The sequence below is a fragment of the Megalopta genalis genome, chromosome 2 (genome assembly GCF_051020955.1).
Source record: "Megalopta genalis isolate 19385.01 chromosome 2, iyMegGena1_principal, whole genome shotgun sequence".
NCBI classification, from domain to species: domain Eukaryota; kingdom Metazoa; phylum Arthropoda; class Insecta; order Hymenoptera; family Halictidae; genus Megalopta; species Megalopta genalis.
Window position 1 is genome coordinate 38,312,896 of NC_135014.1, and position 24,644 is coordinate 38,337,539.

Consider the following 24,644-nt stretch of genomic DNA (forward strand, 5'->3'; position numbering starts at 1 on the left):
AATTTATCTGTCGGGTATCAAGTTATTTGATTGGTTGATCTTTTAGATGTTGTGTACATCATGTTGAAAAGAGCAATATTGACGCAAATGTAGGTATTTATATACGTATTTCCATTTCGGAATGTGTAACAAATAATTAGGATCAATTGCTTATCCAGGATCACATAATATATCTCTGGAAAGATTTCTTTAAGAGAAAGGCTCCATGTGGTATCGTGATGCAATGGCAGCCTTTAGCATGAACGCAGAATAATTGAACTTATTCTGCGCGTCCGGTCATGCCACTGCTTTCCATACTTTCCAATGTGAACATTCGAATTCGGCTACAAGGCTTTCGATATATTGTGTTAAAAAACCGATTTCTACAAATTGTTGATCTAAGGATATCTCTTATTAGCAATCTACATAGGGTGCTGATCCTAAACATTTTTAAAGTTCGAAACAAAAACTATAGCTGCATAAAACTATATCTTGAATTCTAATGGCCGATTAATTTTTTGATAATGCTTTGTAGATACGATATTTAAATACATGGCTGCTATCGGTAAAAGGCCATTCGACGTGATAAACGCAAGGTCAAATGTACGTACATCGCGTGGTGTTCATTGCATTATCAGGCGCGAAAGTAACACGTCCTTGCGACATTGAGACCAAACAAATGTGTCGCAACTACTTCGGATAATCTATCTTTACCCTTAATCGCTCCATTTTTCAATAAATCGCTGATACGAAGTTGTAAGTAATTTTATACTGCGTAATAGTTTTTAGACAATGTGTTAGCAGAAATTATATTTAAGTATCCCAAATCCTTCTTGCACTGCAACAATAATTCAGTTCTTTATTACACTGTAACAGTGTTTAGTTATAAATAAATATATAGAATGTTACAGGAAAAATGAAAAATCATTTTGAAAGCAGTAATTAAGCCATGTCTATGGGAAAAATTGTTTCATATACCGTTTTTATTGGAATGAAGAATTTTGAGAATTTAGGTACATGTACCGGGTGTTCCACAATTACTTTAACAGCCAAAAATGAGGGGTAGCTGAGGTCATTTGACAAACATATCCCTTACGTCCTTTAACACGATTATTATATATTAAATTAGCTTTGCGAATCATTCGTTGAACTGTGTTCGGATACGGAATTATTTAAATTAAAATATCATTTACGTACTTTGTTAATCTTCACTGTACACCTTGCTTAACCCGAGAAAGATAACCTACGTCGCAGAGGCGCCTGCGAAGACTGTTGATTTTTGTTAATTTTTCATAAAGGTCTAGTGATTTAAGTTTAAAATTACTTAAAATATAAAAAAATATAATATAAATGCATTTTATTTTTACAATAATGCCAAACCTTTAAAATGACTAGATTAACTTAAATAAATATCCATTGTTAGTATAAAATTGACGCCTTAGAAAAGCATGCGCCTCTGAAGCGTATGGTTATCTTTTACGTACGTTGTCATATGGTTATCTTTCTAGGGTTAAAAATTTCATATGTTACGCACAAGGTGTCATGCACACTAGAAAATTAAAACGGCCGTCACGGTTAAATTACTTACTACTTCGGGTTCGAAGAATTAGTAAATATTCTTCAGACGTTCTAAAGTAAAGGTGAACAGCGTTTTTCTTAAAAATATCACTGTTACGTAGTAAAAAAAAATCCGGAAGTTCTCGCTTCGTGATTTGTTCAATACTTCGAACGCGGCTCGAGTCCGTCCCGACCATCTGTCAAAGCCTCGTGCTGTGGGCTCTCTAACTTCGCGCCGTCACCTCTCATTGGTCAGTGTTTTCCGTTAATAACTCGTAAATAAAGCCGCAGATTGCATTTTCGCAAAGGAAAAAGTTACTCCAAATGACCTCAGCTACCCCTCATTTTTGGCTGTTAAAGTAATTGTGGAACACCCTGTATGTATTTTATAGGAGTCCCCTAACGTGTCTGTCTACGGTCAGCCTTTTTTACTGTCTACAATCACTAGACTGTTGATTTTTAAACGAAATAAATATTCCCTTACTCAATTATAAAATCTGGAGCAAAATGTGAAATTTTCTTTCTTGATAAGTTCGATAAATTCAAAAGAATATAACAATAACTTTCTGTTTCTCCTACTTGATTTTGTGCATGCATATTTATTCCAAACCGATATGCATCGGTTATCTCGGTTATCTCGACTGCAAAACGTCTTTCCACATCAAAAAGATACGGTTGTAAATTTTAAAACTTATTTTATACTCTATAAATTAATTAGATATGTATTACTCCACATAAACATTATAACGTAATTTTACTGAAAAAAATGGTTTCTTATCGTTATTGTAAAATCTGATAGTTATTTTGTATTTGTCGATCTATAACGACGACATAAGTACTAACTAATAAATTATCAATAATTATAATAAAGTATCAAATAGAATTCTACACTTAAAATTAATCGTGTAATTATTTTCACCTGCTTCCTTTTTCCATAGGAAAATAAAATATAAATAAAAACAGATTATGTCAATGTCATGAGTAATTAAATCCATGCAAAATGGCATGTAATGTTTGATTCACGTCAAATGTGCCTACAAAGACATTTATTTACTGATGCCGGAAGGGTTACTTGCTAATTTATTTTTTTACTCGCCTAAGAAAAAACTTGTCTGGAGGCTTCATTTGCATCGAGTGTATTATGACTTGAAAGGTTGAATTGTTAACGTTTTTAACAGATCTAGTCGTTAAAACTGATTACCTCTTGAACTGCAAGTGGCGTGACTTAATTCACCAATGAAAAATATTAATAATTCACGTCAAGTAAGAGTAATCATGTAAATACGTACGTCATTACAAAACAATAGATAACTCGTAAAAGTAAAGCCGGCGAAATGAATAATAATACTGCACACGAAGATAAAGCAAGTGAATATTATCATTACAAATTTTTCAAGATTGGGATTTTTTATTAGAGTAATTATATATAATTATCCTATAAGTTTATTATATGTAGATATCCTATCCTATATTGTAGAATTATTAATATAATATGTTGAAATTACAAAATTGTGAATCTATCTACAAAAAATCACTTTTTTCAAATACTTTTCAAATACTAATCGATATCTCGATCAATATTGATTCGATAAAAAGTAAATTATTGTTTAAAATCCTATTCAGAATATCATAATTCAGTTTCACATTTTGCGTGAGTAAACTGTGAACCATGACAGCAAGTGCGGTTATTTTAGAAAATTTTATGTTCCCATTCTTCTTCGGCCTAATTAAGAGTACAAGTAAAATCTGTAAATGTAAAAATCCTATTTTACACATCTCCGTACAAGGCATGTGGGACACATAAAGTAGCTCATTCCCAAATATAGAATTTTACGAAGTAAGAAGTAGTTCTTGAATTGCTCGAAACATTCAATAGTTTTAAATAAACCGAGCAGTTCTATTTTTAAAAAGGTGCGATACACTATAAAAATGAACACATGAGTGTACATTTAAAAAAAAAAATCGATTTTCGGGGAGATCTAAATTTTTAACTTCGACGAAGCTTCATGCACTAATAATATAATGGTAATAAACAATTCTAACTTATGATATACACATATTCTAGAACATATTCTAACTTCATGTTTCTGAAAAGACATCCAGTATGTGCCAAGTCTTGCGGATGTCTTCCATTTCATTTCACAACTTCAACATGCTGAAGTTAATCTAATTACATTCTTCATGCGAAAAGTGCGTATTTTATCGAATGAATGACGTTGGTGAAAGCTAGAAAACACATTCTGTTTTTAATACACAAACAAAATTGTTTTGCAAAATACGTCACGCCGATAACGGTACTGAAGTATACCACAACGCCTACTATTACAATTTTTTATTGCGACTTTATTGTGCTTTGAAAAACCAATTAAACCAGTAAACATACATTGAACATACATTAAACTCGCATGAAATATATATTGCGTAAAGGAGAACATTTCTAAAAGATATTTGATTTCACATTCTATCTTGTAGATAGACTGCGGATTTTATGCAATTATAGGAAAAATGACTAACTGAAATATAAAATTGTGGAGAAGAAGAATTTAATAATACTGTTACAATATTTTCAATTTATTAAAATTATTGAAACTGTTAAAACGATTACTTACGGAATAAAAAACAATAAACTTATTTTTATCTAATTTCTGTTCCTTACAAATGTCTTGACAAATTTTTATTTTGTATAAAGATCTGCAGTCTATTTCTAGTGCAATGCTTTATAAATCAACGATTGCGCAAGTCTCACACAAAATATGTTGTATAACTATTACTGAACGTTAATTATTAATTTGATTATGGAGTATTAATACGATATTTTGTTAACACAGTTGATTCACTTAAAAATAACGTGTATTGACCAAAAACTACGCATCCCTCGGTAGAAGAGGCGTCTTTGTGTGATAATAATGATCACACGGTGTTGTGAAACTGAGGAAACCGAAACAGACAAATTATGATTAGATACGATACAATTGGAGAACCGAAATAAAAGACAGCGTCGCGACGGATGAACTCCGCACGCGAGTGCACTTTTGTAAAATTGGTCTGAAAGAGATACAAGAATACGATAGAACAATGCCAAACGTGATACACTTGATAGCAGCTGCAAAGTCTATACAAATAAATAAATCAGAAATAAAAAGCTTTAACAAAAGTATTGAAACAATAAGTGAGATGAAGAACTCTTAAATTTCGGAACCAAATTGTAATTTGAAATCAAGAAATAAAAATGGACAGCATTTATTGAGTGTTTTGCTGTACGTGACATTATGTAAGTAACGAATTTCAGAAATAACAAATTATGAAACAGAACACTTATGAAAACTAAAAATAAATATCAAGCTAAAAATTATGTTGCAATTGTTTATACCTTTCTTAAAACTTTCGTATCAAAAAATAAAACTTTCCGTATTAAAACGAGATGTTCATTGCATAAATCCTATTATAAGAAATTATGTCGATACGAGGAAATTTGTTAATATTATTTAATAAACTGAAAATATACATATATATTTAAAAGTATACAACCCCTGGCAAAAAGTTTTCGATCATATACACTGATATACAATTTACAAAGAATATTCGCATTTTGGAGTTCTAAAATGTTCTTGTATGTGCAGGTAAGACGAATGGGGAATGTAGGTGGGATCTAAATAAACTACATAAATACATTACACAATCTTTCATTTATTATAAAAAAGAAACCACAGAGAAAGCAAAATGTTACCAATCATTAAATTATTAATATTTTGCTAAATTATCACGTGCTCATATGATACTTTTAATACATTGGGGCATTGACATTGCTAAGTTTTCACAATCCCTAGATGAAATTTCTTTCCACGACAATTTTATCACATGTTGAAGTTCCTCTTTAATGTTTGGTATTTTCTTGTGAATCAATTTTTTAAATTGTGCCCATATGCTCTCAATTGGGTTTAAATCGGAGCTGTTCACAGGCCACTTCAATGTTTTAATATGATTTTACTCTAAATAATCTTTTACTAATTTGCTGTGGTGATAGCTAATGTTGTCATCTTGGAAAATGAAATCTGAAGAATATCCGAACCACTCTTCTATGTTTAGAATTAAGAAATCTTCTAAAATATTAATATATATTTCCCCTTTCTGTCATACATACAAAATTTTCCTTCATCATACCCTGCTCTAAAACAAACACGAGATTCATACTAAATATTACTTTGCATCAGTCCTCCATAGTCCAATTTGCACATTCCTTACACCACTTTAATCTTTTCTTCTTGTGTTTCTTTGTGAATAAAGGTATTGTTTTCGCCTTTCAAAATAAGAAACCCATTTCATTTAATCGATTCCTGAGATCCACTGTTCATTTACCTGTTTTGATCTTGCTTGCCTCATATTTTTAACAATTGCACGCTATTTTCTATTGTTTTTTCTAGTTGTTGCAAGAGAACGACCACTTTTCTTATGGTTTTTTTTATATCACTTATCGTACTCTGACTACATCCTATAATTCCTGCAACTTTTCTTTGACTATTACCTTGCTTGAGAAGTTCGATTACTTTTAACTTTAAATCGTTTTAAATACAACTTATAAGATGTGGCATATTGCATACATCTGTCTCACTTATCCATCGACTGAAATGTTTTGTATTTCAGATGCCTCAGTGGTAAAAGTGTTTGTTTACATTTTCACAGGCACAAGTTGTGTTTACGCAAGTTGTGTTCCCTCCACTTGAGACATTCACAAAACTAGTTATTTGAACCATGATCAGAAATTTTTTTCCAACATTTGTACTGATCGGGAACTTTTTTTCAACATTTACACTGATTGGAAACTTTTTTCCAACATTTGTACTGATCGGAAACATTTTATTGTACAACATTTTGTTTCCTCTGTGGTTTCTTTTTGATAATAAATGAAAAATTGCGTTATTGTGTATTTATTTACTTAATTTAAATTCCCCTTACATTCTCCATTTGTCTTACCTGCATAGAAGAACATTTTATAACTCTAAAATGCGAATATTCTTTGTAAATAAGTGTATGTATATAAGCGGAAACTTTTTGCCAGTACATAGTTGTACTTTTGCTCTATAAATCATCCCTTGGATAAATATATTTGAGGAGCATGTATGCCTGAAAATTGTGATTAAAAGATATATTTTTAATAGTTTAATATGTATACAAAATTAAAAATGGACTTTTGAACAAGTCAACAAATAGTCACATAATTGCTTACTAAAAGTACTTTTAAAAGCTGACAACGCTATGAAAGTCACCTTAGATACATACTTTTCTTTATTATCAGATGTAGTTCACTAGCTGACCGTTTCATTTAGGTAGAGTCCGCTATCGTACGACAGTATTTTCTACAGAGTCGGTAATTTAGACTCCGAGACAGAAAAAAAGCATTGTACTTTATTATCCGGCTGGAATGAATTTGAGATCCTGAAAAGGGCCATTATTATTAAATTCGATTCGGGATATTAATCACCAAACTGTGATATATTTATAATATCTTTTAATTATATGTATAAGTAACGTTCCGTCCTTCAACGAAACTTTCGTGCTGCATCCGACTAACTTTTTCCGGGACGAATGACCTTTTATTTTATTCCTAAAAAACATTTATTAACGGGAAATCTTCGGCTCAGCGAGACAAATTGACAGTCCTTCAACGAATGACGTGTAATCAACAGAGGGTCACGTTCGTTGGACTTTCAATTTCGTAAAGCCATAGTCTTTTTCCTTGCCATTTCTAAATTTATGATTTTTGAGCCATGTTCTTTCCTGCAATAAAGCCATTCTGCTTTTTTGAACAATGCACACCTTCATTGGCAGCATTTTTTATGACAGGGTGTTAAAACCATTCTACATCAACATATCATCCGTATCACTCGAAAGAGTCATACGGAATCACGCAGACTCGGTGTCATATAAATTTGAATCGGAGACTTACGACCTCCGTAAATTAAACAGTGAAACTGTTTGATCTCACCGAGAAAACGTGAAGAAACATAGATTATAATATTTCTGAAAATTTCAATAATTGTAGAAATATTTGCAAATTGTATCAATCCTCAATAATTCTTAACTCTAATTCTCTAAAACTCTGAGTTTGAGCATTTCTATAGATAATTATTACATTAAATATGTAGTCTTTCTAAGAAAGTATGAAAGTTTCAGCTTTGTTTTTCAAATTTTTAACAGTAAAAATTGTATAAAATTGCGAAATTATTCGTTGCTTTCGAAACTCCTTGTACAGTAATACACACAGTGCTCACTCGCCACTTTCTCACTTTGTCTAGAACTGTGAGGGCAGCACTGTTTAGCTGTGAAGCACCAACCAATCAGAGAAGAAGCAGTTTCTTTACCTGCCAGTTGCCCCCATCTTGGCTTACTACAGCGAGGTGCCATTGTAGTAATTTAGATCCGGAGACAAGGCGCATTGGATTCATCAATGGTTGTATGGATCGTAAGCTTGCGAGTGAGGTGAAATATCTATTTCGGTCATACAGTTGACGGTTATCTATCCATAGACATACGTATATGTTTGTCAAATTGAACTGAGAAAAACAGTTTGAATTGAAGGTTGATCTTGAAAGTACTAATTGCGTGTGACAAGAAAGAAGTTGTCATCTAATATGACGACGCCAGCAGCTCCAAAGGTATTTGAAATTATAAAATTATGTTTCTTTTTTATACAATTATATTTTAAATAGGTCATTATTTACATTAACTTTTGTAATACGTATATATGAATTATAATCACTGTTGAATCATATTTAAAGTATATTATTATTCGATATATTAGCTTATCTTTTATGATTGAATAAAATGTAGTTACCATTGGATTTTAGATTAAAAATTCACAAAATGAATGACATTACATTTCTTATTTTTCAGGTTGCTGTTGCTCAATCTATACAAGAATATAGCATACGGGTGCCAAAGTATGTAATAGTGTTTATTAAGATATCTTTTTGTATTCATTGAATAAAACATAATGTTTTTCCAGAAATAATAAAAAGAAGCACAATGTCATGAGGTTTAATGCAACATTGAATGTTGACTTTTCGAAATGGTCACAAGTAAAGATGGAACGTGAAAATAACATGAAAGAATATAAAGGAGTAGAAGAAGAAATGCCAAAATTTGGCGCAGGATCTGAATTTGGGCGAGATGCAAGAGAAGAAGCCAGAAGAAAAAAGTTTGGTATCACCAGTAGGAAATACAAACCAGAAGATCAACCATGGATACTTAAGTCTGGTGGAAAAACTGGAAAAAAGTTTAAAGGGATAAGAGAGGGAGGTGTAAGTGAAAATGCTGCTTATTATGTTTTTACACATGCAGCTGATGGAGCCATAGAAGCTTTTCCATTGCATGAGTGGTAAGATAATTTTATTTCTTGATTATTACATTTCTTCGCGATAATGTAATATGCAAAATCAAAAATTTATTTATTTAGGTATAATTTTCAACCCATTCAGAGGTATAAAGCATTAAGTGCAGAAGAAGCAGAACAAGAATTTAGTCGTAGAAATAAAGTAATGAATTATTTTTCACTAATGTTACGAAAAAGACTTAGAAATGATGAAGAAGGTGCGGATGATGATGAAATAATAGAGGGAGGAAAAGGTAGGAAGCCAGGTAAAAAGGAGAAAGACTTGAAAATATCTGAGATGGATGAATGGATGGACAGCGATGATGATGACTCTCTTAGTGATGATGAAGAAACTAAGAAAAAATCTGATGACGAGGATGATGGAAAGAAGAAGAAAGGCAAGGGTGAGTATTCAATGTATACTTGTTGAATATCCACACAAAGATCGTATATAGTAGTGTTTAGGTAGTTTTAATTGTAATTTAAGAATAATGACTGGTACTACTATTTATTGCCGTAAACAAATTATTAACATCGTATCTTTCTCTTTGACTGAGTTACTTAAGACTTATATAAATCTGTATATATTAGTTGTCTCACAGAAGAAAAAACGAAAACAGAAAGCATCGGATTCAGAGGCGTTTGAAGAAAGCGATGATGGTGATGAAGAAGGCAGAGAATGTGATTATATTTCTGATTCCTCGGATTCTGGATCAGAATTGGAACAGCAAAAAGAAATTAAGTCTGTTGCAGAAGAAGATGCATTAAGGAAATTACTTGCATCTGATGAAGAAGAAGATGATGAAGAACAGGCAGATAAAAAAGATGGTGATGAAGATAAAGATGAAGAGGATGAAAACAAAGAAAAAGAGGATAAGGTAAGAAGAGAATAATAAAAAAAAAACAAAATAATTTTCATGCTGTAATTATTAATATGATTAATAATATTTATTTTTAACATTTTAGGATAAGGATAAGAGTAGTAAAGATTCTGAGAAGAAAAAAGATAAGAAAAAGAAAAAGAAACTCTCCAAGAAAAAAGATCTGAAAAAGGCATCAGGAAAAGATTCGTCTAGTGACTTTTCTAGTGATTCAGATTCAGGATCGGATACAGTGAAAGAAAAAGATAATAAAAAATCAAATAGTGCACACAGCTCTAGGTCTGCAACACCCACGTCTGTAGTGGCAGGAATGTCGGATTCCATGAAGAGGAAGCAATCTGGATCCCCAGATCTGTCGCAATCGAAAAAATTGAAATTAGACAATTTTAATTTGGTACCAGTGAGTTCTTATATACCAGGAGCTAGGTATGTGTTCTGTGTACTTTTAATAGTGGCGATTAATTTTTTAATTTATCGATCCACTTAAAATAACCTCTTAAATCATTACATTAGAGTGCAAGACAAAATACGAATGTAATTAACAATAAGTCTATTTAGCTATTTTTCTCTTATTAAAGAATACAACTTTAATAGACCTGTATATTTGCTCACGAGATATTTAATACAGGAAGAATATGAGTTTATTTTGAAAGTGACATAAATCACTTTTTAAAAAAAATCGAGTTAATGGTAACACTAATTACAATTGAACGGTATCTTTTCATTTAAAAAAAAAAAGTGACTTATGCCACTTTCAAAATAAACGGCTAATATGATGAATATTAAATATATTAATATGATGAATTTCTGTAAATTGGATTATTGTTTATTTTTTGTATACTGCACAGTATTTGAACATAGATATAAATTTAATTTCTTTTGTTTCAGTGAATCTGGAATTACGGAAGATGCAGTGAGACGGTATCTTATGCGTAAACCAATGACAACTACAGAACTTTTGCAAAAGTTTAAATCGAAAAAGACTGGTCTTACATCTGAACAATTAGTGAACGTAATGACCCAAATACTGAAGAAAATTAATCCTACCAAACAGACAATAAAGAATAAAATGTATTTATCTATCAAAACACAATCGAACTGACATTAGTATAATTGTTTTCGCATCTGACTTCGTTATTTATTTTCACTATGATTAAATAAATATTGAAGCCTACGATGAAAAACTTTATAATTTGTAACATAATAATAAAATGATTTGTAATATAATAATCAAATGATTTGTAACATAATAATAAAATGATTTGTAACATAATAATAAAATGGTTTATAAAATAATAATGAAATGATTTGTTTAAGATTGCAATTATAGTGATTTTATTTTTACCTTACGCCGGTTCAAGTTTAAATAACATAATAATGTAGTTATATCTTTATTAATAAAAAAATTTGAGAGCAAATTTTTTATCGGAGAATTTTATACTATTGCTTTGATACACGTATGAGGATCTAGGTTTTAAGTGGAATTATATAATTTTTAATATTCGAAATAATTTGTAATTGTACATTTAGGATTAATAGAAGAGCCGATAGAAGTGGTGCCAGAATGCGGCATAAAAATGGGGACTGGGACCGGAGTACAGGTTAGGAAGTAGTGGGGGAAAGATGCGATGTGATCAAAGTCAATGTTACATGGAGTAGGTAAATGCATATGTACGTTGGTGGCGTCGCGTCAGATGGCATTGTGTACTGTGTATTATGTAACATTGGCTTTGAGCACATTCTCCTATTACATACTTGAAAATTTGTATTATTCATAAATGTACCTGGTCCGGTAATTTAGCTCCTATATTGTAGTTAATAGGAAATTGTTTACATTTTAGTGAATTTATTCATAAAGCATGTTTTACACTAGCATCCCGATACTTTAACATTTTTTAATTATGTGTACCATCGCAATTGTTATACGTAATGATGCTTAATGCATTTAGATTTTGCGAATTAGGAATTTCATAAGAATTTCGAAGCAAAGTAAAGAAATAAATTTTCCAATTGTCCACCTAAAATTTTACGATTTTAATATTTTCAACATATTTGAAAAATTCAAATGATATCCGAAGAAATTTCTAATTATACAAATTATATGTTTAGGACTTATAGAGGAGCAGAATACTCTTAACTCAGTCTATAAAATGATAATAAATGGTAAAGGTTATCTGATTTTTATTTACATTCGAAATTAATTTTCTACACTTCTATGAAACAAATTGTTTGTTTCTTCTCTTTCAGATTGAACACAGATTATTCTAATTATAACAGAATATATTTCAGAATGATGAAATGCTGTTACCACAGCATAATATCAATCAAGCAGATATTATTGTGTAACTTCAAGTTGTTTATAGTATTTGAAATCTTAAGTTATCTATTAAAGTTTCAGAAAAATACACTCTCTAAAATTAATAGTTGCCACAAAGATAATTTGTTCATTTCCGCTTTGATCTCTTGGAAATTTCTCTATGAATGATAGTTAACATTCTGCCTTGTTCATCCCATACGCATAATTTCTCATTCTTGTCGGACGTATGTCGCACGATGAGTCAACTAATAAAAACAAATCATCATCCAGAGATGCTTTCAAGCTTTAAAATTCCCTCTTGAAATTAATGAATTTTTCGAGTTTCGAAACAACATCGCATATATGTGTATATTCATAATGAAAATAAATACCTTGTTTTATAATAAATTACGCGACACTTAATTTGTTGTTTGTTGTAAAGACTCCGAAGCAATACGACATTTGAATATGAATCACTATGATTGTGTTCGTGCTCACGTGTCTTAGGAAAGTTGAAGCCTGCAGATAATTAAATGGCTACGAGTTTATCAGTGATGTAGTAATACTTTTGCAATGACCCCTTTGACCTATGTAACATCAAAACAGCAATATGGAAACACCACATTCAAAGTAAAAGTAATCGCGCCGCCTCATCGTACGGCAGTTTCTTGCTACGCTACTGTGTATTGTACATAAAATCCTGAATACGGAAAATTTTACACCATCAGTTTACCCTTTACAACATTGTTTATTCGACTTAATGAAGATATGAGGATTTTGCGATTACACAAGTGCGAATTTAGTACACGCGCTTTGACAACCGTACGTACAGCTACGTTCGTTAATGTAAACACTAACATAAACAAACATTTAATAATCAACAAGCTTGTTAAAGAAAATAGTACTAAACTAAATTTCAATTGGAAATATTTAAATTTCATATCGTAGAAAAATTTCAAGAAACAGTTCGGCGTTTTCGTAGTTAAATTTATGTTGTCAATCAAATTTAGAACTGAACGTGAATTTCAGTGGCTACGTTAGAATTCAAATTGCAAATCTATAAATTGAATTGAAATGCAATTTTTTACGAAAAAGTGTTGGCGTAAACAAATAAGTGAAAATTTCGTCATGTTTAAATTTGAATCAGAGGCAATTGTAATTCGCTTTCCTGATACTGACATATTTTCCATCATTAATCTAATATGTCCATTCCTTTCGTTCTTAGGCTTCAGTTTTTAAATAACTAGCAAACCGAAATTAAAATCTTTCATTTTTAACAAATCTGCTCAAATTAATACAGGTTTTGCAATCATAATTAATCCTTTTGTAAATCATATTAATCTTTTTGTATCCCAAATTATTCCGTTCGTAGATCATTTTTGCAATTCAAATTAATATTATATAATAGTCAAGTCAATAACATGTAATAGAAAACACCTTTTTGTAAATTAAATTTACTTATTCGTAATCGTTTCTAATAATTTTCGTATTAAATTTAAAAATTGAATGACAATTAGTAAATCATTATTGAAGATTAATGATGATTAATTATATGTAATGAAATTTGTATTATTTTATAAGTATATACATAAATTCACGTTAAATTTAAAAATCAAACATTGTATTTGCAAAATGGTGAATTTGATTTGTCGTAGAATGAATAAAATAAAAGAATTAATTTGATTTGCAAAAAGTTGTATATGATCGATAAAAAATTGATTCGAGTGCTGAAGGATGATTGTGATCTACAAAAGGATTAATTATGAGTGTAAGGCTCGTATCAGTAATTAGCTTGTGATTTTTACAGCACTTGAAGGGTAAAGTAATCGCGATCAGAAGGGAGGATCAATCAGTATGGGAGAGAAGAGCACCTTTGGCACCAACGAATGTTCGCCGGTTAAATAGGGCAGGGGTGCGAGTGATAGTGCAGCCGAGCAACAGAAGGGCTTACCCTGCACAAGCGTACCAAGCCGCGGGTGCTATACTCCAGGAAGACATTAGCTCTGCCTCTGTGATTTTCGGAGTGAAGCAAGTTCCCGTGGACCAGCTTATATCAAACAAAACCTACTGCTTCTTTTCTCACACGATCAAGGCGCAGGAGAGCAACATGCCTCTCCTGGATGCTATTTTGGAAAAGAACATACGTCTGTTGGATTATGAAAAATTAACGGACGTCAATGGGCAAAGGGTAGTGGCTTTTGGGAAGTACGCTGGCGTGGCTGGTATGGTGAACATATTACATGGACTCGGATTGAGATTGCTGGCTCTTGGACACCACACACCCTTTATGGTACGTGCATCCTTTTTGACTCGAGATATGTCTATGGATAATATCGTTAAGATACAAGTTTTGCACTACGCATCCATTCTTTTGAAAATTATATTCACCTTTCTCCAAATTAAATTCACACTTATTCAAATCAAATTCATCCTTTTATAATTCAAATTCATCAGCTTCCTGTAAATCAAATTCACCTTTTCGTAAATCAAATTTTTCTGGGTGTCCCAAAAGTCACTCGCAATCGGAAAATGAGGGGTTCCTGAGGTCATCTGAATAATTTTTTTCTTAGCAAAAATGCAATCCGTAGCTTTGTTTACGAGTTATTAACAAATAATTCTGACCAATGAGAGGCGAGTTCGGCTGCCACAATGCACTCTCATTGGCTAGTCGCCACGCGCCAGCTGATCTCGCCTCTCATTGGTCACTGTTTTTCTATTGCGAGTGACTTTTTGGATGTCCTGTATATTATATAAGAGAGATTCTAGATTCTAGATCGAGATTCTTATGTAATGAACTAGTAATATAGGCAAATCGTAGTCAGTTATTAGTAAGGTACACGAACCATCAGGAACCTGATGCAAAATCAGGAAGCTATAGGGTACGGACGAACCTGGTGCGAAACCAGGGAACCGCATAGATTGGATGACTTTCTTTGAATTTTATATTATGCGAACAGTTCTACTAAGTTAGACAGCCACTGGAAAATGTTGGTATATTCCCGCTAGATCCGAATGATGCGTTAAAATCAACTTTCGCCCAATTCACCTTTTGACTAAAATTGTATATATATACAACTCAAACCTTACTGCCACACAACGATAGGTAATAGACTTTATAGTGTAATAAATATATAAATAAATATATAAATATATAATAAATATATAAATATATAGCAGAAGGAGCAAATTATATATATTATATTTATATATATTTATATATATTATATTATATATATATTACACTATAAAGTCTATTACAATCGTTGTGTGGCAGTAAGGTTTGAGTTGAATTTTGTAGTTACGCGAGTACAGTAATCTGTTCGATGTCGCACTAGCAACGCGGGAATTCGGAGTGGTTAAAGATTTTCCAGAAAGTAGAATATTATCCGAACTCATGGTATCTACGATTTTAACTTGATTTGAAAGAGATACTCGGCCCGATCTCACTGAATGTAATCAGTTCCAAAATTGGATTCACCGTAACGACGTCCATATATGGAAATCTTTTGAGGTTCATCTCCCATCGAATGCTTTGTTCCGACTACATCCAACTGGAGCATAGTCATTCTTCTATGTACAGTGAGAAATTTCTGTCCCTATGTCTGTATATTTATATATATTTAGCTGCTTTGAAAATAAGGATACTTCGATTTAATATTCTATATATTTTACCAGTTTAATGAACCTTATTAATCACAAAACTGAACATAGGAGTTTACATTAAGTGTTAAAAATTTGCTCCTTCTGCTGCAATAGATTCTTGAAGCATTTTTTGTAAATTATTAATGATTGTCACACAGTCGGCTATTGTAATTTCGTTCCACGCATTTTGTAAATCTTGTTTGAACTCATTCGTTGACTCAAATGATTGATGGGAGATCTTCTTCAATAACAATAATTCTTTAATAATAATTAACTCTTTTTTACCGGCCCCTCTACCTTCTTTTATCCATATTCGGTAGTCATAACTAGACTGTGGGTCTTTATGTATTTATGAGACAAAAATGACTAAATGAAATGAATGAATTATTTATATTATTTATAATTCATCAGATTTATTCAAGACAAAAAATTGATGTTTATGCAGTTCTCGTTTCTTGCAGTTGATGTACAAAATTCTTATGTTTAATAATTATTCAATAATTGTAACCCGCTCTTTAGTATTTTCCATTCTTAAGCTGAAAGAAGATAAAAACGTACATGAACAGTATTAATAGATGCAAAAAGAAAACATAAATAATTCGAAAAATAAAAAACATTTGAACACTGTACATTTGCAGAAAAGAAGGAGTGTTTTTCACAAAGGGACAGAATTTCTTGTATCAGCGAAGGAATCGGGATAAAATGTTTTCCGTTCTCTAAAGATATTCAAATCGTTAGGTCCAATCGTAAAACAGTTATTCCGTTTTAAAAGGTGTTCGAACAGTTTCGCGAGCCACTGTAATTGTTAATACTTGTTTAGCATATTGGGCCAGCGCATAACTATAGGGATTCGGCAATGGCGCGGCAGTCGATACGAGATGCGGGTTATGAAATTGCATTGGGTGCCATGCCGAAATCCATTGGACCTCTGACCTTCATTTTCACTGGTAGCGGTAATGTCAGTCAAGGTGGTCAAGAGGTTTTCCAAGAACTTCCACACGAATACGTACCACCAGAAATGTTGAAGAAAGTCGCTGAACATGGCGGTAAGACTGCGCGTGAAATTGCCACTTTTTTTAGTCTGTACCACGAGTACTAATAGGCTTTGCATCGAATTCAATTTACAATGTTTGACTGTATTCAATATTTTAGATATGACAAAGATATATGGGTGCGAGGTAAGACGAAGGCATCATCTAGAGAGGAAAGATGGTGGTGGTTTTGATCCTGAAGAATATGATAAGCATCCTGAGAGATATATTTCCACTTTCAGCAAAACGATTGCGCCATATGCGTCAGTCATTATTAACGGTATATATTGGGCACTTGATTCGCCAAAGTTGCTGACATTACCAGATGCGAAATATTTACTAAGGCCAGCTTGTACTCCATGGTTGCCTACGAGTGTTGGTGCACCTGCCTTACCTCATAGAATGTTAGCCATCTGTGATATATCTGCCGATCCTGGAGGCAGCATTGAGTAAGATTAATAATCATTATTATTTATTTGACTAACACCAGAACCGAGTCCTAAATGCATTTAATGTCCTACCTGACGTCTTGGTGGGGCCTATTGCCTATTGGCCTATTGTCTTTAATGTCTAAAAACTAATAGCTGACCTGATATTGTACTTTAAATACACAATTCTGTTCAAATCATCGGTACTAAGACAGGATTGAACATTACAAGGAGTATGAATGATTTCCGAAGATATTAACCCTCGTACGTAATTTATAACAAAACACGATTAGAGTAATCAATTGTAAGAATTGAACGAAGAGGGAGAGAGAGAGAGAGAGAGAGAGAGAGAGAGAGAGAGAGAGAGAGAGAGAGAATTTATTCTTTGGATTTATTTCCTGTGGATACTGGCTTAATTTGATCAAAGTTTGCTTATCCGCAACATTATATAAACGTGCAAGGATTGATAGTGACTTCTGACCGCAGTGTACTAAACCAAACAATGAGTTAAGGTAGCATGGAAGAACTTGACCGACGAACTATCTTCTCCAGGACGTCAGTGAATCTCAGACAGATGACTTTGCACGAATGTAGTGGTGTCTGTATGTGTCATGTCAGTGCTGGTCGCATTTGTTGTCGAGCGCGCGGGTACTCAGTTAAGTGGATATCCCTGTATAGGCGTACTCAAGTGCTTTATAAGGGTAAAGAAGCTTCTCCACTGTTTCCGCATAATGTTCTGTTTGTTTCCTTGAACGTTATGACATATGTTTCCAAATGACTTCCGAGCCCTCTTTTCAACTTCACTTAGCTTTGGCTCGAAATGGCTATCCTTAGAATGCTCCCTAATTTGAAGTCCAACAGAAACATACTTCCGTTTATTTTCGCTTCCCTTATGCGATGGAATCTTTGCCTTGAATATTACAAACCATTGTTGTCTCTATTCCTCACGGCCATGAAATTGTCAAAAAGGCAAGGCAATATACGCAAGTACATTTTCTGGAGCGAATAAAAATCCACAAAATTCAATCGGTGGGAGATTATTACGAGTAGACTGTAGATTTTCATGAATTGATAAAGTGTACATATGTAATCTGTAAAAAAGTATTTACAGTGCTTCGCAAAAGCAATCGAACACTTTTTAAAGCGGAATAACTTTTCTAAAACTCGACTTGTAGAAGGACCTAAGTTACTAGACAATGTTTAAAATTGTTTTTCAAAAATTGCAATTAGTTGTAATAATGAAAAAAGTAAAAACTTACGTCTTTTATCTTCTTGAAAGTAAAGTCTCGGTACCTCATACGCATGCTAAAAATTTCGTCTAAATCTGTTCGAAAGATCTTCACAATTCTTACAGTATACATAGAAATTACAGAGACTTACAAAATGCAATGTTTAAGTTTTCTTCCTATATTCAAATAAAAAAGTTGAAAAAACATCAATTTTATAATTTCTTTGTAATTCTAACCAATTGCAGTTTTTACAAGAAATTTGTTTACTCATTGTCTAATGAACTAGTCTAACATTTAAAAAAATTCAAATCGTACGGTTCAATTTTAAAAAGATTATTACGTTTAAAATCATTTGGTTAATTTTTCATAGAGTTAGTCTGTTTTAAAAGGTGTTCGAATATCTTAGCGAGCGCATGCAAAAAAATAATGATGCTAAGTATTGTAAAGTTAATCATGACTATGAACTAATGTTAACGAAAGAAAATTTTCTTAGATAATTCTGGAATGTTTATAGATTTATGAACGAGTGTACAACAATTGACACTCCATTTTGTTTGTATGACGCCGACCGCAACAAGGACACGAAATCTTTCAAAGGTCCAGGAGTCCTAGTGTGCTCGATAGATAATATGCCGACTCAGCTCCCAAAAGAATCCACAGATTTCTTTGGGAATCTTTTGTATCCGTACTTGTTGGACATTATCCAATCGGACGCGAAGTTACCATTGGAACAACACAAATTTAGTCCGGCAGTGCACGACGCAATAATTGCATCTAACGGGCGTTTGACATCAAATTTCGAATATATTCAGGATTTGAGATTACAGAATCAACGTAGCAAGCACAAAGCAGACAACAGGGAAGCGCAAAACAAAACGGTAAATTCACTTACTTTTTATTTAATACTTTGACTCAAGTTAAACTTGATTATGTGGCATCAATTACATTTTTTAAATTCGAAATTAGGAAGATAAAATATATTAGCGTACTAATTATTTATGAAATCTGAGTAAATAATTCTTACCCACAAATGAATGATGTATGAGTCAGTGTTAAAAGATTCGACAATATATGATAAATTCTTGTCTCAATATTTATTTCTCGAGATGAAGGGTATATATTTGCTTTGAGTAAACATTTTCAGGAACGGAATATTTGAATCAGCGTTTTTCACTTTGATTAAAAACAGTTTAAAAATTCTTATGTATCGCTTCTGGATAGTGTCTATCTTATTGTTTCATTGTAATTTAAAAATAACTTTTGCTTTAACATAGGACAATAACCGCGTTGATGCTATTAAGCAATTATTAATGCCTGTATTGTTTGTCACCCTATCATATTTTACGTTAAACTTATCACTACTTTAAAGTGTAATTTAATTGTTGCGCAATGAAAATACATATGCAGTTTTGGAATACCGTTTTGCACTCAAAATGAATCCTTTTGTATATCGCTTTCACCTTTAGATCATTTTCATCTTTTTGCAAGTAAAATTCACCCTTTTAGAGATTTAATTTATCTTTTTGCAAAAGAAAATATAACTATTTGTAACAAAATTCGTATTAAATTAAAAAATTGTATGACATTTTAAAATAATTAGTGCATATTAGTGAAGATTAATTGTTTGTAATGAAATTTGTTATTTTATAAATAAGTATATGTATAGATTCATATCAAATTCGAAAATTTTACTAAAAGATGGACAATTTTGATCTACGAGCAGATGGTTTTATTTGCAAAAAGGTAGATTTGATTTGCGAAAAGATGAATGAAACTTGCAAATAGGACAAAAGGTGAGTATGATCTACGAAAGGATCAATTTTGGGTGCGAAAAGGCGAATGTGATCAACTTAAAGGATTAATTTAGTTCGTAATTTTTTAAAGAAACCTCTAACAAATATTTTCCTATTAAATATTATTAAACAATTAGAAGAGATGTTTGTTAACCATAAACATCTGATAAATAATGAACTGAAGCAGCACTAATTTGTAAAAACAGGTGGTTGTGCTTGGTGCAGGCTTCGTTTCCGGACCATTAGTCGAATATTTACATAGACTTAGCAACATACGTTTGATTGTTGCATCTCAGTTAAACGAAGAGGCTGATGTATTAGCGAATAAATTTCCCGGAGTGGAACCAATGCTTCTGAATGTATTAGAACGACCAGACTATCTGGGAGACATTGTCGAATCCGCGGATGTTGTGGTTTCATTATTGCCTTACTCTTTGCACCATGTTATTGCAAAAGCATGCATAAAAGCCAAGACTCATTTGGTGACTGCAAGTTACATGAACGACGAAATGAAGGCTTTACACGACGAGTGAGTATGAACTTTTATCGCTGGAAATTTAAATGTTATTTCGTTGTTACAGATGTTACTAATAATCATAAACTAGGGGCAATGGCAATAATCATTGAATGATTGATAAGCAATTCATTGTGTCGTTTTGTGATAACATTAGGGCTGCAGCAGCAGACGTAACGATACTTAACGAGGTAGGATTAGATCCTGGGATCGATCATTTATTGGCTCTAGAATGTTTCGATAACGTGAAGCAAGCTGGAGGAAAAATAGAGTCTTTCGTGTCTTGGTGCGGTGGTTTACCTGCTCCAGAGTGTTCCGACAATCCGTTACGCTACAAATTTAGTTGGTCACCGCGAGGTGTATTATTAAATACTTTAGGGGCTGCGAAATATTATTATGATGAACAAGTAAGTAACATGTTCCACACATTTAACTCTATTCATAAATGATTATTCAATTAGACCGTATTTATTTCGTAATATATAGCTGACATTTCATCACGTGTGTTCTACAATTTTGTAATAACATTATTGCACACCAAACGTACAATCTCAGAACGAACGTAACGTAACATTTCTAAAATAACGAAATACAATTATGTCTGAAAATTAAATGAAGCCAATACAATTTTTGCACACATTATCTGCTTCATCAAGCGTCATAATTTCGGGAGAAAGGAACAAGAAATTTCTGAGTAAAATTTTTCATCCCCATAGCTAAGGATCGCCCTATTCTACATTTATTTACCATTCTCGAATATTGGCACTGCTGACGTAGGACATTGTGTCTGGACAGTATCACGGTTTCCGCAGCTCGACCATGTTCGCTACCACTGGTTCTTAAGAGATTGTCGTTTGCAAGAGCACATCCTGCTCCTCTGTTCTATTTATGGTCGTTTCTTACACTCCGGACGTAGTAGAATGTAGTACTGCAGTAGAATCTGCCAACTTAGTAAAGTCCAGCGGTCCGGAAACATGTAGTAACACGGCGTGTTTGTAGGAAACCTGGCGTAACATACGCTGATGAATTAGTAATGAAATGATTTGAGAATTTACATAAACGCACATAATAATGTAATTAATTAATTGTCTTTTATTTTCAGCTATTCTTATTTTTCACACGTATTTTTTTTTCTTGCGTATAATTTACGAATGCTATTATTTATTTCAAAGGTGATTGAAATACCAGCCGGCGGGGACTTGATGTCTGCTGCTGAAGAATTAGATTTTTTACCAGGGTTCGCTTTGGAAGGTTATCCAAATCGAGACAGCACAATGTATAAAGAACTATATGGAATAAATACCGCAAACAAAGTGTTACGTGGCACGTTAAGGTTTAAAGGATTTTGCGACACGGTGCGAGCTTTGCGATATCTTGGACTCATCGATCCCAATCCTCATCCGTGTTTACATCCAAATGGACCAGATATAACATGGGTATGAAAACGTGACTCACTTCATTTATGATTTACTCGTATACTTGTATACACGAACTTTATCTTTCTCTCTCTCTCTCTCTCTCTCTCTCTCTCTCTCTCTCTCTCTGTGTGTGTGTGTGTGTGTGTGTGTGTGTGCGTGTGTGTGTGTGTGTTCATACTTGAAATAGTGTATTATTTGCAATATAATAGCATTTTTCCTTATGAGAGTGTTATAAATAAGTATATCCAGATTATAACAGATTACATTAATTTATTACTTCATATAATATATATATATTATTACCTAAATCGTACTTAATCGAATAATAATATAATTTATTATTTACTAAAATAATAATGTCATTAAATGTAACATCTATAAATATCTCGCTAAATATTATAGTCAATAATGTAGATTAAAGAATAATTAAATATTCAAACTGAATATTAAAGATGTTTCATTTTTTAAATCGGTAAATATTCGGATGTTTGAATAACCAATTCCAAAGTTTACATTTATTCTTGTTACTGATAAAACTTAATTATTAATAATAGCATTTACCATCTTACTTTTTAGACTTAAACAGGTTGTGAGGAAATTAATCCAATTTTCCATGTTTTCAGAGAGTGCTGATTTGTAATTTATTAGGTTTGGCGAACGATAACATTTTTTATGAAAATCTCAAAAGAAAATTGGGAGATGTATTGAATTCAGACGCTGCTGTGCATGCTGTTGAAGATTTGGGGCTTCTTAAAGAGGATTTGGTCTTGAAGCTAAACACTCCACTCGATACACTGACGTATTATCTATCGAAAAAATTATGCTACGGGGAGAACGAAAGAGATCTCGTAATCTTGAGACATGATATCGGTATTCTCTGGCCAGATAACAGACGAGAAACGAAGGGAATCAATTTAGTGTTGTATGGGGACGTGAACGGACACTCCGCTATGGCGCGCACGGTTGGATATCCCACGGCCATTGCTGTCAAAATGATTCTTGACGGTACAGTTTCTGCATCATTAATTATTATTACCATAGATTTTACCATTATTACCATTATTATCATAGATACGTTATTAACCCTTAACTGGTACAATGACTTTGATAAGCACTAAATAAAAAGTGCAAAAATGTATATTAATCTAGTTCTATTGTAAATAAACGTTTCATTCTTAGCTGGTATATATATATAAAATAATATGAACATCGAGAATTAAACTTTTACTATAAATAAAAGATGGAAATACGTTGGTGGGGTCACTCAAGATCCCAGCAATACCCTTAGTTCAGTTTGATTCTTTTGAAATTTCCAAATATTCTAATTTTTTTTGTACAAACTAGATACATTGTCGTAAGACGTGGTTTAAGTAAAATATTATTATTACGGGACTATTCGTATTTTTATAAACGGTTTAAAAGAAATTTAAATGCAAAAAGATTCTCCACAAGATAAAATATAAATACGATGTTGAAGAGTCCATGAGTCCATTCATGAGTCCAGTGCTAAGGGTTAATAATAAAACTATAATCATATATTGCATTTATTATTAATAACTGTGTATTTGTAACGTTTGCTTCAGGTGAAATTCAACAAAGAGGCGTGGTACTACCATTCACAGCAGATATTTATCGACCTATATTGAATCGTCTGAAGGCAGAAGGTATGGAGTTTCTCGAAACATCGAAATGGCATTAATTCTTTTAGATAAATGATTTGTAATACGTTGTACAAATGAAATTTACCAATAAATAAGTTTTTGTATATATGTTATTTGTATTAATTGATTGTGTATATCTTTAACAGATACACATTTTAAAAATTACGTGTGCAAAAGCAATATACATACATAGATTTTGCACCCAAATTAACCCTTCTGTAAATCGTATGAATGATTATTTAGAAAATTTTATTCAGTTCTTATATTTATATACTTAGTTACAAAATAATACAATTTTGATTATAAATAATGATGTGTAATAATTATTTATAGCATTTTATTAAAATTTTATATTTAATATGAATGTTATTAAATATAGTGTGAATTTGATCTGTAATAATAAATTTGATTTAATAATAATAACAATGATTATTTTCTTGAAAACAAGAATTATAATAATAATTATTATAATATTATAATTATTATTAATAAATGTGAAGTTGACCTTGAAATTTCTGAAATTTCTCAAACTGCAAAAAAGTTATTACCGCCATATTATAGACCTATACATACTGAAATACTTCTGTTATTAAAGTTTATTCATATCTCCTAAAATAACAGAGATATTCACTGGACCATCCTTGTACATCTTATTCCGATATAGTATATTGCACCACTTTATAATCTTGATAATGTGCTGACGTAACCTTGGAATACTTCTTTTGATGTGAAGAACCTCCTTACTCATTCACGGAATGCGCATGTTTCTCCCGAAAATCATCGGAGGCATTCGAATTCTTTTGTTTTTGTTCGCGATAGTGGTATGCTACACATTGCACACATTCT

General features: G+C 32.1%; 2 protein-coding genes and 1 long non-coding RNA gene across 4 annotated transcripts; 2 read left to right on the plus strand and 1 right to left on the minus strand.

Annotated features, from left to right (window-relative positions):
• Positions 1–5,203: 5,203 nt before the first annotated feature.
• On the minus strand, positions 5,204–7,003 carry LOC117228337 (uncharacterized). The gene is made up of 2 exons (XR_004492289.2): positions 6,761–7,003; positions 5,204–6,657 (listed from the first exon to the last, which is right to left on the minus strand). It is a non-coding gene; the product is annotated as an uncharacterized LOC117228337 (long non-coding RNA).
• An 896-nt stretch (positions 7,004–7,899) lies between these two features.
• Positions 7,900–11,110, plus strand: TfIIFalpha (transcription factor IIFalpha). Of its 2 annotated transcripts, XM_076519319.1 has the most exons (7): positions 7,900–8,189; positions 8,428–8,474; positions 8,540–8,911; positions 8,990–9,309; positions 9,497–9,783; positions 9,872–10,212; positions 10,675–11,110. In XM_076519319.1, exons 1-7 carry the CDS (start codon positions 8,166–8,168, stop codon positions 10,886–10,888), a joined length of 1,605 nt encoding a protein of 534 aa, XP_076375434.1. In that variant the 5' UTR covers positions 7,900–8,165; the 3' UTR covers positions 10,889–11,110. The 2 variants fall into 2 exon arrangements, with proteins under 2 accessions (XP_076375434.1, XP_076375433.1); XM_076519318.1 differs by lacking the exon at positions 7,900–8,189 and having other exon boundaries at positions 8,383–8,474.
• Positions 11,111–12,704: 1,594 nt separating this feature from the next.
• On the plus strand, positions 12,705–23,906 carry LKRSDH (lysine ketoglutarate reductase/saccharopine dehydrogenase). The gene is made up of 10 exons (XM_033478904.2): positions 12,705–12,904; positions 13,890–14,372; positions 16,545–16,770; positions 16,877–17,204; positions 18,927–19,290; positions 20,412–20,734; positions 20,877–21,126; positions 21,892–22,155; positions 22,761–23,142; positions 23,721–23,906. The coding sequence occupies exons 1-10, from the start codon at positions 12,851–12,853 to the stop codon at positions 23,834–23,836; spliced, it is 2,790 nt and encodes a 929-aa protein (XP_033334795.1). The 5' UTR covers positions 12,705–12,850; the 3' UTR covers positions 23,837–23,906.
• Positions 23,907–24,644: the final 738 nt, after the last annotated feature.

What these genes read in the sequence shown, in the direction of transcription:
- TfIIFalpha (XM_076519318.1), top strand. Translation starts at nt 8,398, where the DNA reads ATGAATGACATTACATTTCTTATTTTTCAGGTTGCTGTTGCTCAATCT. An exon ending in AAAGAAGAAGAAAGGCAAGG is followed by an intron (nt 9,310 to 9,496) that starts GTGAGTATTCAA and finishes TGTATATATTAG; the next exon opens with TTGTCTCACAGAAGAAAAAA. An exon ending in ACAAAGAAAAAGAGGATAAG is followed by an intron (nt 9,784 to 9,871) that starts GTAAGAAGAGAA and finishes TTAACATTTTAG; the next exon opens with GATAAGGATAAGAGTAGTAA.
- LKRSDH (XM_033478904.2), top strand. Translation starts at nt 12,851, where the DNA reads ATGAGGATTTTGCGATTACACAAGTGCGAATTTAGTACACGCGCTTTG. An exon ending in GGGAAGCGCAAAACAAAACG is followed by an intron (nt 19,291 to 20,411) that starts GTAAATTCACTT and finishes TTGTAAAAACAG; the next exon opens with GTGGTTGTGCTTGGTGCAGG. An exon ending in ATGAAGGCTTTACACGACGA is followed by an intron (nt 20,735 to 20,876) that starts GTGAGTATGAAC and finishes TGATAACATTAG; the next exon opens with GGCTGCAGCAGCAGACGTAA.